General features: G+C 56.4%; 1 protein-coding gene across 3 annotated transcripts in view; it reads right to left on the reverse strand.

The window, feature by feature from the left end:
- Positions 1-15,453, reverse strand: part of PPP2R2B (protein phosphatase 2 regulatory subunit Bbeta) — a 99,275-nt gene that overhangs the window by 20,380 nt on the left and 63,442 nt on the right. For all 3 annotated transcript variants that reach the window (XM_074916252.1, XM_074916250.1, XM_074916251.1), the window contains 3 exons: positions 4,854-4,951; positions 3,140-3,305; positions 796-908 (listed from right to left, as the gene is read on the reverse strand). In XM_074916252.1, the coding sequence (XP_074772353.1) occupies positions 796-908; positions 3,140-3,305; positions 4,854-4,951 (377 nt within the window). The remainder of the gene's footprint in view (positions 1-795; positions 909-3,139; positions 3,306-4,853; positions 4,952-15,453) is intronic.

Below are 15,453 nucleotides of genomic sequence, written 5' to 3' on the forward strand. Positions count from 1 at the left end.
AGCTGCTGGGGCACGGGGTGAGCTCTGATTGAATTACCAGGGCACGTAGCACCTCAGGCCAGAGCAGGCACTTTATATGCAAATTAAAGATCATAAATAGCTCTCCCAGGGCAGCCTGGGAAGAGCAGGTGCAGGCAGCTGCCCGGGCAGCAAAGCGATGCCCAGCAGACGGGCGCTGCCGTGCCCGAGGGACGTGCTCCCAGGGCACAGGGGCGGCTGTGTTAATGGGGTCTGGGCATCCCTCCCCCTGCAGGAGATGAGAAATGCAGCCTTAGGTGTTTGCATTTGATTTGGGAGGCTGGTTTTAATCTCCTTAGATTTCCTTGGGAGGAAAACTCATTTAGAGGAAGTAGTTATGCTCCTGAAGCAGGAGTTGCGCTGGCAAACACACTAAGCAGGGAGAGCTTGTTCACCGCCGCCTCGCCCATTGGGCACACAGGGCACAGGGGACGCAGGGCACGGGGCACACAGGACATGGCGCACGCAGGGCACGGGGCACGCACGGCAGTGCAGGGCGGCACGGGGGTACCTGCCACGAGCTGAAACGTGGTGCCTCGCGGCACACCGGCCCAGGGCTGGCACAGCCCGGGCACCGCCCCGGCAGCAGCTCCCGCACCCACACACCAGGCAAAGCACCGGCCTCCAAAACAAGGAGCAAGCGCTGCCCTCCACCATCGCCCTACCGCGTCGGCGGGGTGTTACTGGTACTGCGGCACGTGGGCAACACCAGCAGCCATTTTCATCCCAGAGCCTGAAGAGGAAGGCTCCCGGCAGCCTCGGTCTCCCCGCACTCACCCGTAGCATGGTGATCATGGAGGGGTCTCGGAGGCGGCCGTCCTCATCCTTGAGATTGTATCCCTCCGGCCTCTTGTCCCGCTCGCTGACCTTCCATAGCTTCACAGTCTTATCTGGGGACAGGAGAGAGGAGGCGTTACAGCCGGCTGCCCCCCAGCCGCCGCTGACCGACACGCCGAGGCCGGATGGTTTATGATGGTGAGAAATCTGCTGTGTCCCCGCCGGCCGCGCGTGCGAAGGGGCCGCAGAGGTACCTCTCACCACAGCACTTTATCCCCCAGCCCCGGTTTTCCTGTTCCTGCCAGACAAGTGCTGGTGCAGCTACGCCCCATGTAAGGAGATGTTGAACAGAACTACTGGACTAACGGAGAACCAACAGAGGAAGTGACTCCCCAGGGCTCGGAGCCCCAGGGCTCAGGCCCTGAACGTTGGCGTTCAATCTACCCATTGACGGGGCCGAGTTCTGCCCAGAGGAGGTGACGAGGTGCTGGCACCGGGATGGGGCCGCGCAGAGCGGCCGAACCCCAGGTCCTGGCGAGGGGCCAGTGCCACACACGCTGCTCTGCTCCTCCCTGACACGTGCACACGCTTGTGCACACACAGACACGCCCCCCCCTTCCCCGCACACCCAGCCCAGAGCAGGCTGCCACCTAAGAATTTTGCTCCTACGGTTCCCAGCTCATGCAGCAGTCACCCGGGGGCCACCGGTTACTTTCCAAGAGTAATTTCTAAAGTAATTCAGCTTCTAATAACTGGAAATGTGTTAAATACCAAGGAAGCACTAGCTCTCCAAATTCTGTCCCTGCTAGCTGCTCCCTTTCTCCTCCTCTTTGACCCTCGCTCTGCAAACACCCCTTGGCCATCCCCGCTGACCCCCAGCCCCACACCAGCCCCTCCGGCAGCAGGGAAGGAGGGACGGGGACACTGGGGGTGACTCCAGCTGGGTGTCACCCCGCAGGTGTCGGGGTACAGCAGCGCCCGTGCCAGCAGCAGGCACCGGGAGCTCTGCACGGCTTTAAAACTCATCAGGCACAGGGTGCCACAAGGTAGATGATACTTTTGGTGGAGTTCCTGCAGAAACCCAGCGTGCAGCGAGCGGGGCAGAGCTCTGGGAGACTCCAGGTCCCAGCAAGCCAGCTGGGGCGGCAGCAGGCGGAGGAGCGGAGTGTGCCTGGAGGCACATGGCCCCTGGACGCTCCCCCAGGGGGGTGTAATGGTGCCTAAAACGCACTCAGACATCACCCTGACCTTCCCCACCAGCGGCTGCGCAGAGCCCAGCACTCACCGCGGGCCAAAGGCAGCTCCACACTGCCCCCATGGCTCCCTGTCCCCTCCTGGCGTCCCACCCGCCCAGGGCCACCGAGCCCCAGGAACGCCTGGATTTATTCTGAATAATGGTGTTTTCTTCGAGTCTCCTGGCAGAGACTCTATCAGTAGTTTATCATCACTTCCACCAGGTTTCATACACAACCGTATCATCCATCTTCATTTTCTCCTTTACACGGCAATTCCAACCGAGTGCCATTAATTTTGTTTTTATTAACCCGCTTCATTTTGGAGGGTTTCTATATATACTGTTAGTTTAACAGGAACAACAAAAAGAAACAGCATAACACAGGAGTATTTCTAAAAGAATCATTTTGATAACCTGCTAGCTTATGAAACACCATCCCAAATGGAAAGATAATATCCCTGTTAATCAAAAAACTATTTAAAAACTCAATTAACAGAACATTATGCTCTATAATTAATCTTCATTGCATTTCAATGATTATTCCCCCAAATGAGTTTAATAAGTCTTTGAATTTTATTACAATGATCAATAGAGTCAATTCTATAATACAAAGTAAGTTGGTTATGGAAGATAATTAGACCCCTCCTTTTCCCCTGAAGTAATTAAGTCACATCCATCTTAAGGTCCCATTCATCCCAAGTAATACTCCTGGATCCTCCTGATATTTATCTGAACATAACATGGAACTGCTGAGCTGAACACAGCTGCAAATTGAAACAAATCTGCTGCAGTTTTTCTTTTTTGAAAAAAAGAGTTCTTAGGATCCAAAAAATAAAAAATTAAAGTTGTCAGCAGGGGAAAAGGCTCCCTCCCTTGCTGTGAGGCTGCTGTGAAATAAGGACAAAACCTCGTGTGCGGGAATCGAGCTCAGCCAGACAGTGTTGGGCCTGATCCTGCTCCCCCATGACACCCGTGTTACCGATGGGTTTTTAGCGTGTATTTTCCTCACAGAAACAAACAGAGAAGGCCCCGTCTGGCTGTGGGGCTGCGGGACGGCAGCGCTGGCGTGTGCCAGGCTGGCCCAGGCTGCCCACGGCCGCCGCCACGTACCGTTGGTGGAGAGCAGGAAATAGGCTGCGTTCTGCTGCGGGAGCCATCGTATCTTATTGATCTTCTCCTCTATCTCCAAACTCTTCAGGTAATCGAACTCCGGCTCATGGCTCTGGAAGGTGCTGTAGACATTGTACTCTCCCCTGCGATGGGGCTGGTTTTTGCTCTGCAGGGAAGGGAACGGGGTGAAGTTAAGGCACATGGAGCGAGGGAACATTTTGTGTTGGCTCTCTGGTTCTCTCAGGTTTGTTAAGTGACAGCGAGTGCCTGGCTGCGGTGAGGCAGCGTGGGTCTGAGCCCCAGGCACGGCCTCCCGTGGCCCAGCGACCCCGCACGCTGGTGTGATCGGCGGGGACAGAGCGGGGACGGAGCGGGATTGGAGCAGGGATGGAGCAGGGACAGAGTGCGGATGGAGTGGGATTGGAGCAGGGATGGAGCAGGGACAGAGCGGGGATGGTGTGGGGACGGAGCCCACCGTGCTGGCATCCCTGTGAGCAGCTGGGACCGAGCGGCAGTTCGTGCCGGGCAGTGAAAGCATCCCCCGAGGAGCAGCCGGCCACACAGCACCAGCATGGGGGGAGCAGCATTGGCCCCACAGGTGCACAAATACAAAGCAGGAGTAACACAACCAAGAAAAGGACACGATCTGTGCAGGAACTGGCGCTGCGTGCCACGGCCCAGCGCTCGGACTTGTGCGGTATCGTGTACCTGCAAATCCCACCCGGTGAACCGCCCAGCACCGGGCTGCGGACGGGGCTGCGTACTGAAAGGAAAACTATCAGGGAGGTGAACTTCCCACATGCAAATGAAGTGTTTGGGTTGGTGAACTGCCGCTTGTCCCCTGGAGCACGGCGCTGCTCCAAAGTGGAAGTTGCACAGAATACACCCGGTGAGATGCTCGGAGGCTTAAAGTTCAGGAAAAGCAGTAGAATAATAAAATGAGAAATGAAATAGTGCTGGAAAGGTTGATGAAGCATCTCTGCATGTAACCTTTAACCGATTGGTTCTCTCCAGCGTATACAGAAACAATTTTGAGGCTGTAACTTTGACAAAAATTTAAAAGCGTCACTGGACTGTGACATTTTTCATGGCCAGGCCTGACTCATCCCTCCCACCATGAGCAAACACCCCCCGGGGCAGATGGCTCCCACTGTGCACTGAGCAGGACTGGCTAACCGGGACCAGCTAACTAGGACCAGCTAACCGGGACCAGCTAACCAGGACGGCTCCAGAAGCAGCGGAAACCTCCTGGGGCCATGCAGCTCCCGTGGGCCAGGCCGGCTCTGGGCACACCAGCGCAGGCGCCCCGGCCCATGGCCGAGCACTCGCCCCTCCTGCGGCAGATCCTCACCTGGAGGCTTCAACAGAGGGTTTGTTAAAATGTCCTGGGGCAAAGCGTTTCAGAAGGGAAACGTGATTTCCAGACATCCTGGTGGTGTGGGAGGCTTTTTTCGGGTGGTGTTAGCTATGAGATGGACAAGATACGCCTGGCTGCAGAGAGCTGCAGGCATAGCAAAAGGATGTGGGAAATGCAATGTGGTTTGGAGGCTGTTTTACAACACGAAATCTAGTTCTGCTTATGTTAATGGCTGCTTTTCAGTTTAGAGTCTGCCAGGAGAGGCCTGAGGTTAGGAGTGACACAGAGTGATTAGGAAACAGCAGGAAGCTTCTCCTAAAAGGATCAAATGGGCATTTTGCATTCACTGGCACTCACCTCCTGCTCACGCTGAAATATTACAACACGGCCCCCCTTGTCCCCTGTCGCTAGTAATTCTCCAGTGTGGTTGAATTCTACTGTAGAGATGATGTCAGCTGGAAAGAAGAAGACAAAGACAATTTAAGTCACCGCAGACTGGCTTTCACAGGCCTCTAGGAAGCGCCATTCCCTGTACAGCTACACGCCTTGTCAGCGCTTCGTCCCCTGTGGGATCTCCATAAATCTCCCTTTTTCTATTGTTTATAATAATAATGGCCACAGCATTTTGGAACTTTGCTTGGCACTCCTGCCCCCTTGGTCTGGCCTGCACCCCGGCGGCCAGATTCAGGGGAGTTTCCATCTCCCTGCTGCTCCTGCGCCCAGCGCAGCCTGGGGACCGCTGTGGGCAGCAGGGGTGTGGACCTGGGTGGCTCGGCGTGGCGCAGCACAGCACACCATGACATGGCACGGCACGGCACGGCACGGCACAGCACAGCACAGCACATTCCCTTCATGTCCCGGGGAGCTGCCCCCATCACTTCAGGGGACGTGATCGATTCCTGGGACCTGGGGAGGGCTCGGTGCCACCCCAGCACCTCACCCGGGCAAGGGGCAGGCTTCACTCCTGCCCGGCTCTTCTGCTCCCCCTCTCCAACGCTCGGGGAGGTGGTTTCCCTGTTTCCCTTCGCCCCTGGCAGATGAAGGCACCTTTGTATTCTTCGCCAGAACTCCCCACGCAGAGCAGCCTGGGTGACCACAACAGCTCGGCCACTTTCCACTGGCTGTTGCTGAATCTCCCATCGTCTATCAAGGTAAATGAAAGCGAGGCCTCTCCGCCCTCTGTCACCCCAAAAGCCACCACGCTTGCGCCGCTCTCCCTCCCCACGGACCAGGAGCAAAGCCCCTGAGCAGGGACGGGGTTCACTGCAGTAACGGGAGAAGCGGGGAAATGCTCAGGGACCTGTAACTTGTAAATGCTTTAATCTGCAGCGTTTACCCTTGAGGCAAAGCAAGCAGGAGAGCTGCTAATGATTGGATTTATTGGGCCTATTTTTAGAAGAATGTCAGAGGTTAATTCCACAGCAATTACTGCCCAACTGGTGCTCACCCACTGCCTGGAGCGCAGCTCCCACCAGCACGAGGCTGGGGAGGGAGAAGAACGACCCCAGTGCTGGGTGCAAGATTGATTTTGCAATGAACAGCACTTAGCTGTGGTAACAGCAGCTCCCCCCTGCCGCCACGGCTGACAGCATTTGCTTTTCTTCCCCCTCTCCTCTCCGCAGGCCACCTGCACTAACGGGGCTGCGCTGCCCATGGCTGCGTGCTCGGGGCACTGGAGCCGCCCGGCTGCGGGCACCGGCACCCGCAGGGCGCCGCGGTGACTCCTGCCCCACGGCAGCGGAGAAAACATCAGAACCACATAACCTGAAGTGCCCCTTCTCCCTCCTACGATTTTCATCCCTCTCAGACACGTAGTAGAAAGTTACCACACCCGATTAGAAAAGAGAAGGAATAAAAGGCCGTCAGCCCAAATTCAGAGACTGGGAACACTTCTGAGGGTCTCTCTTCCAGGACATCGGCCTGGGAAACCAGTCCTCCGGTGCAGAGAAACCCAGGACACAAGACCATCCCTAATTTGTTCACACTGGCCACCACTCTCTGTCTTCAAGGGGGCGTCCCACTCACTCTCTGGATCTTCTGTCCCTGACAGCGTGCAAGGACCCCACCACATCTGCTGAGCTGTGAAAATCCAGACGGCTGCAGGCAGGTGCGTGATGAACTCTGGGCTGCTCCTGTTAATACTGTCCCACCTCTGCGGCATGAAGCATGTTTGCAGTGACACACGAATGCGTTCCGAAGCCCATCTTAATTCATTTACACCACTTGGCTGTTGTGAACAGATTTAGGGAGACGGTTTCACCGCAGATGGAGATGGTGCTGCAGAAGTAAAACCCAAGGGGCCAACGGTAACACCCCGTCCTGCCGAGCAAGAGGAGAGGGGGGAGTGCCAGGGCTGGGCTGGCTGGCACTGAGCTGGAAAGCGTGAGGGCAAAGCACCTTATTCCCTGGCATGGAACCTTCTGCCTCAGACCTCCTCCATGGGCAGCAAAGTCTGCCAGGAAGGTTTTAACCATCTGCCACTAAAAGAGAAGGCTGAAGCATGGTGCAGAGAGGCCGAGCTCTGCTCTTGCTTACGCCGGAGAAGAGCCAGGCCAACTGCGGCGGGACGGGCTGCAGTGCCAGCACAGACGGCATCGGTCAGGGATTTCAGTCTTTTGGGGTCAAAGTTACTGAATGGAACTTCTTCACGTCACCTGTTCTTCCTCTCCTGGCTGGGTTTTAACTATTTGTTAAATATCCTTCCCACTAAGCAATTCGGAAAACAGGTCATGGAAGGTTTTCAGGGTTTTTTCATCTGTTTTCCCCTAACCAATGTAATCTACACGTAATTCTTGGTTGCTTCCACTGCTCTTGCAGTTCTTTAAAAGCTCTTTGAACAGATCCCCTCTCTGCCAAGAGGTCTCCAGTCCATGAATGCCTCAGATAACTGACACACAGCCTCCGACCTCTACATCACCGTTTCGCCTCCAACAGGGACTGAGGCGACCCTGCACGTTCCCTGGTGCGCCCAAGAGCTCCTCGCGCTGTGTGCGAGGCGCTTCCCTCCTCCGCGACGCCACAATACACAGCGACGTTACTGGGTTTGGCAGAAGGAAAAAGGAGATCAACAGCCTGCTCCCACAGTACAGACACGGTTTTCATGCTGCTGTTAAACAAGCACCTACTACAAAAACAAACCTCTCGTACCCACCCAGCTCTTTACCCTTGGATTTGCTCGACCAGAATAGTGAGGATCCATGAGTCCCTGCATGAAGGAAACCTTTGCGAAGAGGCTGCACTGAAGCTAGAACCTCCAAAATTAAAGGAGCCAAAGCCAGTGAACCAAAACCCAGCTGGTAGAGCTCTCCTTCCTACAGCCGCCACACGCAGGGAACGTGTCTGAAGGGGCAGGACAGGTGTTTTAAACACCCGCTCAAGGTTGGCAAGGAACACCTAGGCAGGGCAAATCCCACCCATGTCGCTGTGAATCTGCCAGACTTGCTACAGCGTTTGAGGGTCCTGCAGAATCAGAAACCAATTTGCCATTTCAAGGAAAGGACATTGGGTCTAACAAATGTAAGAAAACACCCATCCCTAGAAAGTTAAGCCAGAAGGCGCCTCCCACCCGCACAGGTAACCGCACCCACCGCTGTAGACAGATGCCTCAGCCAAAATCAAACCCGCTCAAGCACTGAGAAACTTTGTGTTTGGAACCAAAGCTGGCTCGGCAGCTCGAGCAAAGCCCCAGCTCACGCAGAGGCTTTCACTCCTGCACCAGTCGAGGGTCAGGCAGAGAATGCGCGGGGTGCAGAAGCTGCAGCAGCAGCCGAGGAGCCGCAGCGGCCGCAGCCAGGCAGTGTTAACCTGCACCTCGCACTAAGTGGCACTTTTCCCTTTGAAAATGTATGTTTTGCACTATTTAATTTTCTCCATCCCAGCTGCTGGTTTTAGGTCATTCACTTTTCAATGAATTAAAAATAACTTTCTGTGCTGCAGTGAGACATTTTTCAGGCAGCACCGGCTACCTAATGCACCACCTTGTCAGCAGAGGCACCGCCGGAGTGCCAGGTCCGGGCACCACCGGGACTCCCAGGCTCTGCGGGGAAGTGGGATGCTCATGCCCACCATCAGGATTTCAAAGGATAACAACAGAGCCTGGCTAACAACACACTTTCATACCTTAAAAAACCCCCAACAATTAAAAAACCCCTCTCTGAGCAGAAGTATTGAACCCGAGGCAAAACCCAGAGCGTCACCCCCAGGACCCACGGGCTGGGCGCTGGCTCTGGGCAGGACCAACGGTCTCGCCTTGCACCAGAGAACATCCCCAGGGTAAGGTGGAGGAGTCTTGAAGAGGCGACAATTCAGGGGCACAGAGCAGCCTCAGATCCTTCCCACAATGTCCCTCCAGGAACTTGGGTCCCTCCAGCACAGGCTGGTCAGTCATGGGCTGCTGCTGGCTCATCTCCCCGCCCCTGCTCTCAAGAGACACGACAGGGCGAATATTAATTAAAATGCATATGTATTCACATTGAAATGATCAATAATTTATGCCCATTTCTCCTAAGGTCCTATAGCAGTTTTGTGACAACAGAAAGGAAAAAAGCTTCTCTCTTTTTTTTTGCTTTTTCATTTCCTTCATCACCTCCTACACGCTCAGTGCCCCGAATGTGGGAATTTAAAGAAAACAGTTTCCATGGAGACCCTCCCCTCTGCCAGCACCCGCCCGTCCTCCCTTCCCTCAGCATCAGTGCTCCTTCACGCTTTCATGCTAAAAATATCGAAGACAGGATTTGATTTCCGCCGTAGCGATACAGTTTTATCAGAAAAATAGGAAATTTATAACACACACACACGCCCCCCTCCCCCTCTCCCAGTGTGGAGGGAAGGCGTGCTCTCCACGAGGCAGGGGAAAATGAGCCCGTTATTAAAAAGAAAGAAGACAAAACCAGGGGAGCTGCACTCGGTGCTGGGACCTGCATCCCTGGAGCAGCCTGACCCGGAGGGGGTAGCTGCCCACGCTGCTGCCCCTCTGCTCTTGCCCGCCACTGCAGAGGCCTGGGTGCCCCATCCCTAGTCCTGGAGCATCCCAGACACCTCATTCCACTCCTGAAGCGCCCCAGGCACCTCATCTCTGCTCCCAGCACATCCCACCTGCCCCACATCATCATCAGCTCCATGCAGATCGTCCCCGATACCGCCTGTCCCGGCGGGTGTCCCCAGCCCCTGCCAGGAGCGCGTGTCCTGGCCTGGCAGAGGGTGACATCCCCAGTGCAGCCTGCGCGGGGGTCAGGGTGCAGCAGGGCGGCCCGAGGCCTGGCTCGGTCCCAGGGCCCTGCCCGCGGCTGCGTGTCCCCACGGCACGTCAGCCAGCACGGCTGGCGCTGGGCAGCGGCTCATGCCCGGCACAGTCCGGGACAGCCCAGGCACCCCCTGACCAGCACCATTTTCCAGGGCCTGCCTTGCACAGAAGTGATGAGCTTTTGCCTTTTCTTCCAAAGTCGAGCACTTTCCAGCGGGGCAGAGCGGTTTCACCACCGCACGCTGCCGCATGGCACTGTGACAGCCCAACAGGCTAGCAGGGCCCTGCAGGAGAGCTCGGCGCGGCTTCCAGTACAGGAGGCAGCGGGTGCCGCGGGCGGGCAGGCGGGGGCACGGCCCTGCGCTGCCGGCGGGACCGAGCTGCTGCCCAGGCCGGCCCCGCTGCCCTCGCCGGGAGGGACGTCGGCAGAGGCGCGTTTCGAGGGTTTGCAGCGTGTCAGCTCGGAGCGGGGGATGCCGGAGTCACCGCACGACAGTGTCCTGCCCACCCACCTCTGCGCCCGCGCCTGCCGCACCCTCCTGCGCACCACCTCCTCCAAACGCAGGGCAGGACCACGGCAGACACACAAATATTCTGCAAAGCAGGAGGAGCGTCACTGTAACCACCACTGTGATAAACTGGTTACAGTGGGAAGATCACAAACAGTAAACTTTGTGTCTGGGGTCCACAAATGAGTCAGGCATACAGCTGCAAAATTCGCAATTTCCAACACAACAAGACATCTCCCCGTTGCTATGCATGCTTTCACCCTAAAGCTCCTCTGTTCCTATAAACACCTCATACAGCTCACTCGTCCCAGGCAGCGGTATCGAGGAGCAGGCTTGTTCTTCAGGTCCTGGTGCTCCGTCACTGTTGCTCAGCCCCTCATGCATAAAACGACCCGATTTTCACTCCCCCAAAACAAGTGAGACGTAGGTGTTCTTGCTGCTGCTTTGCAGGACTGACACCAAGCTGGCAGAGCCTGCTGAAGTCAAGAGGATCCATCTATTTACAGTCATGGAAGATCCATGAGAAGAGCATCACGTAGCAATAATCAGGAGAGAAAAAGGCAGAAAATAAATCTGCAACGTTTTCAATGCTTTTTAGGATTGTTCTTGCTCCTGACAAAATGTTGTCAAAAATACGACAAAACTCTCAAATTTTGTCCAGCTCCAGTTCCAAGGAACTGGCCACTGCCTCCCTGCTCCTTGGAAGGGGTGACAGCCCTGGTCTGTCCCTCAGGGACACTTAGGGGCGACCCAGAAGGGATTTACCCCTAAACCAGCCCTGGCAATCTGGCTCCTTCCAGCTGAGCAGAGCTTTGCTCTCCTTTCTCTCTCTTCACTTTTTTATGTACCTCCTGAAAACGCGATCCCAGCCCTTCCGTGGGTGACAAGATCAGCTTTCCTTGGGACAGGCCCTGCCACAGCACGGCCGAGGGCCCCTCAGCCCAACACCTGGGGCAGAGCAGAGGGAGTGCTTCAGCCCCCAGTTCTGCTCCGCACCTCAGACCTGGTGCCCCCAGGACCTGCACATTTTCTGTAACTGAGGGCAACCCGCAAGCACTGGGTGTCCGGGGAGAAAGCGCAGGAGGGACCCGATCCTCGATCCTCCTCATTCATTCCTGCATCTCCTTCCCCTCGGGCTGCTTTCCCAGCATGACGGGTCTGGTCCGGGGTGGGGAGAGTGGGCAGGTCTGTCACCCCACGCCCCACACCCCAGCCCTGGGGCTGTGCAGATGACACCATCGGGCCAATTCCTTCCCTAATCCCCCAAGGGTGGAGCTCTGCCTTCCTCAGGCAGGTCCTGACCTCTTCCCTGCACCCGACCGTCCCCATCTCGCTGGCACGCCCGGCCCTGCCAGCCGGCACGTGGCCCCGTGACCGCAGCTCAGCTCCGGATGCCCTGTTCTTTTTGTTATTTGTATAAATCACTCGGCGGATGGCACCGCACACAAAGCCTCCAGCTCTGCAGATGATAATAAATTGGGAAGCACCATAAATAACAGCAAACCAGGCTGCCAAATCAAGAAGGATTTAGATCATTCAAATCGCAGGCTATGAGTTGTCAAATCCAGTTTAATGCTGATAAGTGTGGGATAATAACTCACGGCAAACACATCTCTCCTCCCCACCACGTCAGTCCCTCAAACAGAGCCAGGGCAGAGGGGGATTTGCTGAGCGGCCGGGGATGCTGCCCCTGACCAGGAACGTGGTGGAGCTGTGGCACCATCCCCCCGCCCAGCTGCTGCTCGGCCACGGTGGAGAGAGCACCTGGGACCGACGGGTCCTGTTAACCGCAAAACAAAATCTACAGCTGAAACCATTCAGGTGGATGAAGAAAGCACGAGGAGGTCATGAAAAATTAAACAGCTTAGGGAGGGAAATGAAGGACACAGCCATGTCTGGTAATGGGAGAGCCAGACCCTAAGCCCACCCGTGGATCCTCTGCGGGGGTCTCTGTGCAGGCAAAGCACCATCTCTGCAACTCACCACCCCGAGCTCAGAGAGGGGTTTCAAGGACGACACAAACCTTCAAGTTGCCACTGAATAATGCAGCACAATCTTCAGTCTCCCGAGGACTCCTGGCTCCAAACCTCAGCGACAGCCTGTGGGTCTTATCTTGCTCAGGAAATTGTGAGACTCTTTGCATTTCACTGTTTAAGAGATCCCTTTGGTTTCCCTTTCTGTCTGCCTCTCTTAAAAAAAAAAAAAGAGGGGGGTTTTTTAATAACTCTGAAACTCACACGCTGTCAGCGATGAAGAATTCACGCTGCATGTCAGAGCTTTAAATGCAGACTTGCGGAGTTTTGAGGGAGAGTTGTGAAAATACCAGTGTGAGGGCTTGAACACTGCAAGGTGTTTTAAAAGGAACGATGACCTGCTCTCACCTTTGTAAGTTCAGATTTACAAAAGAAAACACCCAAACCAAGGAACCAACCCAGTCCCAAATGCAAACTGGCCAACCATGCCGACTGCTGTGGGTGCTGACTGGCCGACAAATGGAGGGTGCTCCTGGGGCCAGTCCCTCCAGATCTGCAACTGAGGGCTTGTGCTGGCCACTTCAGGGACTCGGAAGCTTTCCAGGGTCACCTCTTGGGTGATGCCAGAGCATCCTGGAAACGCTTCCCGGGACACGAAGCAGCCCAGCAGCTCCACGAGCAGCACTGCCAGTGCCGGCTGAGGAGTGGGACCCAGCCCCAAGCCCCAGCACAGCCCACAGCAGAGCCAGGCCCCCTCGTCACCACCCCAGCAGGCAGAGCAAAAAACTCACCCAAAGACCTGAATGCAGCTTTCTTCCCTGCCTGTGAAAAAGGGCTAGTGAGGATCCAAACCCAGGAGAACTCCAAGGCCCCTCAGCTACAGAAAAGACAGGCTGAAAGGAAAAGCCTGGGCAAGGCTGTGGAGGGGACAGGGAGGTGGCACCCGAGCCCCACCAGAGAGGCAGGGTGACGCAGGGCTGAGCCCAGGCCATTGATCCTCCCCAAACTGTGTGGCCCATGGCGGGGGACAGCAGGGCGGGAAGGGAAGAGGACAGCAGAGGTTAAGCTGGGATCTAATGGCATGCAAAATCACGTGATTGATGGGCATTGATTTTTCCCTGCTGAGGTGAATGATAGCCTGGCAAATAGAAATCAATTCCACTGCATTAAGCCCAGTAAGGATCTGGTATCAACAGCAAAACGCCCTGAAACACCGTTGCTGGCTGCCGCCGCGCAGCGCAACACCTGCGCCCGGCCGAGCCCCCTGTCCCGCCTGGGCCAGGGCTGCGGCAGCGAGGGACGACAGGCTCTGCGGAGAAACACCGCCCCTGAGCATGGAGAAAAGGCCTGGGAACGCCCGGGGCAGTTCCTCTGCCCCACCGCGAGCGCCGTTCCCTGCAGGGATCGGCTGGAGCCACAGCTTGAGCCAGACCTCCCGGCAGCTTCGGGGAGGGCTGGACACACGCTGGGCTCTGCCGTCTGGGTACGGCTCCTTGCCGCGACAATGTGATGCTGCAGAGCTAGCAGCAGCTGCTACTCTTCCCCAAAATGGAATAACTCTCCTAGATTTAAGTGCTAAAAATACTGGCACATTCAAAATTTCTTTGCCCTTGTTACAGCAAAGAATAATTTAGTGCTACCGACCTAGACGAAAGAAACTTCCATCTGGCAGCTCCCCCAGCGCATCTCTACAGCTTCCCCCACCACAGTGCCTGTTTCAGAGTGCCTACATGAAAGAATGTGAATTTACATCTCTCCCACCATCCTCACAAGGTCTGATTCACTGTAACTGCTGGAAATGAGGGTCCAGGAGGAAATAATGTGGAAGTGTTTAGCAGGAAGGCGCAGGGAGAGCAGCGGCTCTTGCGGGCCCAGGTGCCCGGGGCAGTGCTGTCCCCATCATGTGGCAGCCGCGATCGAAGGCTCCTCCGGAGCGGAACGCCCTCAGCAGAGACCATGCAGTTCCTCATGGGCCGGTTCACTAACAGAGGCAGAATAATAAAATAGAAAAGAAAGCCAACACCAGCTTCAGGCAGAACCATAAGTTAGCATGGCCCCGGGCAGAGATACTTCTTTCTCACTCCAACACGTCTTGCCTTCAGAGGGCCCCGCTGCAGCTGACCATAACAAACATGCCCGGCAAACCACGGGGCAGGAGCCCCCCGCGCAGGGGAGCTCCAGGACCTCTCCCAGCACAGCACAGAAACGCGCTCGCTCTCATGGAGCTCGTGTAGGGCTCCAGCCCCTCCTGTCCGGCCACGCAGCCTGGCCATGACTCCACGTCCCGGAGGGACAAACGGCACCATCTGCCCTGCGGTAACACACTCTCCCCAAGGACGGGGGGAGGAGGGAAGAACTGGGACTGGTAAGTGAAGGTGAAGGTGCGTCCTGGGCTCAGCTGTCCCTTGCCCTCCCAGCAGGGCCGGGCGAGCAAGGAACAGGGCGAAGAGGAAGAGAGGGGGTGAAATGGAGAGATGCCGGGGGCTCGGTCTGTGTGACAGGCCGGGCCAAACCACCTACCCCTGCTGGGGTACTCATGTGCCACAGGGCTGGGAAAAACCTCCCGGGTTTGGGGCAGGAACACCCCAATCTTGACAAGCCCAGGGGAAACCCATCCCGTGGGGAAGGGTGCGGCCCTCGGGCCACAGCTCTGGAGCGCACCGGAGCAGACCACGGACATGGCGCTGCTGCAGCCCTGGGCCGTGTCCCCGGAGCCATGCGGCAGCCACCACTCGCAGGACAGAAGCGCTCGCTTTGGAAAATGCTGGTGGTACAGATGGTGGCTCAGGGCAAGAGGTAGCAAAGGCAGAGGCCAAGGGCTGAGAGCAGCAAGGCAAAGGCAGGTGTACACGGCGAAACCCCCACGCTGGGTTCTTGCGTCCCCCTTCTCCCGGGAGACGCGGGTCCCTTCGTGAAGCAGAGGCCTCGCTGCAGGCAGACGAGGGGGTGACGAGGCAGCAGGGGCAGAGCTCCAGGGCTGGCTCCCAGGAGGCTGCCCCAGCTCCCCCAGGCACCCCACGGGCTGCGTGTGTGCCCAAACCCTCGCTGGTCGTGGATTTGCACGTGCAACACAAAACCCCTCGCTTGGCATTAAGATGCGCAACTTGTTATTTCTTGGATTAACGACAATTTTTAATTGGTCAGGCTATGAAAACCTTATAGAGCTGTTATACATTACACCTGTGATGGCGGAACAGCATGTTAATCAAGACAATTAGTGTGGGACCCAGAGA

This window comes from Athene noctua, chromosome 12, assembly GCF_965140245.1.
Source record: "Athene noctua chromosome 12, bAthNoc1.hap1.1, whole genome shotgun sequence".
In the NCBI taxonomy this organism is placed as follows: domain Eukaryota; kingdom Metazoa; phylum Chordata; class Aves; order Strigiformes; family Strigidae; genus Athene; species Athene noctua.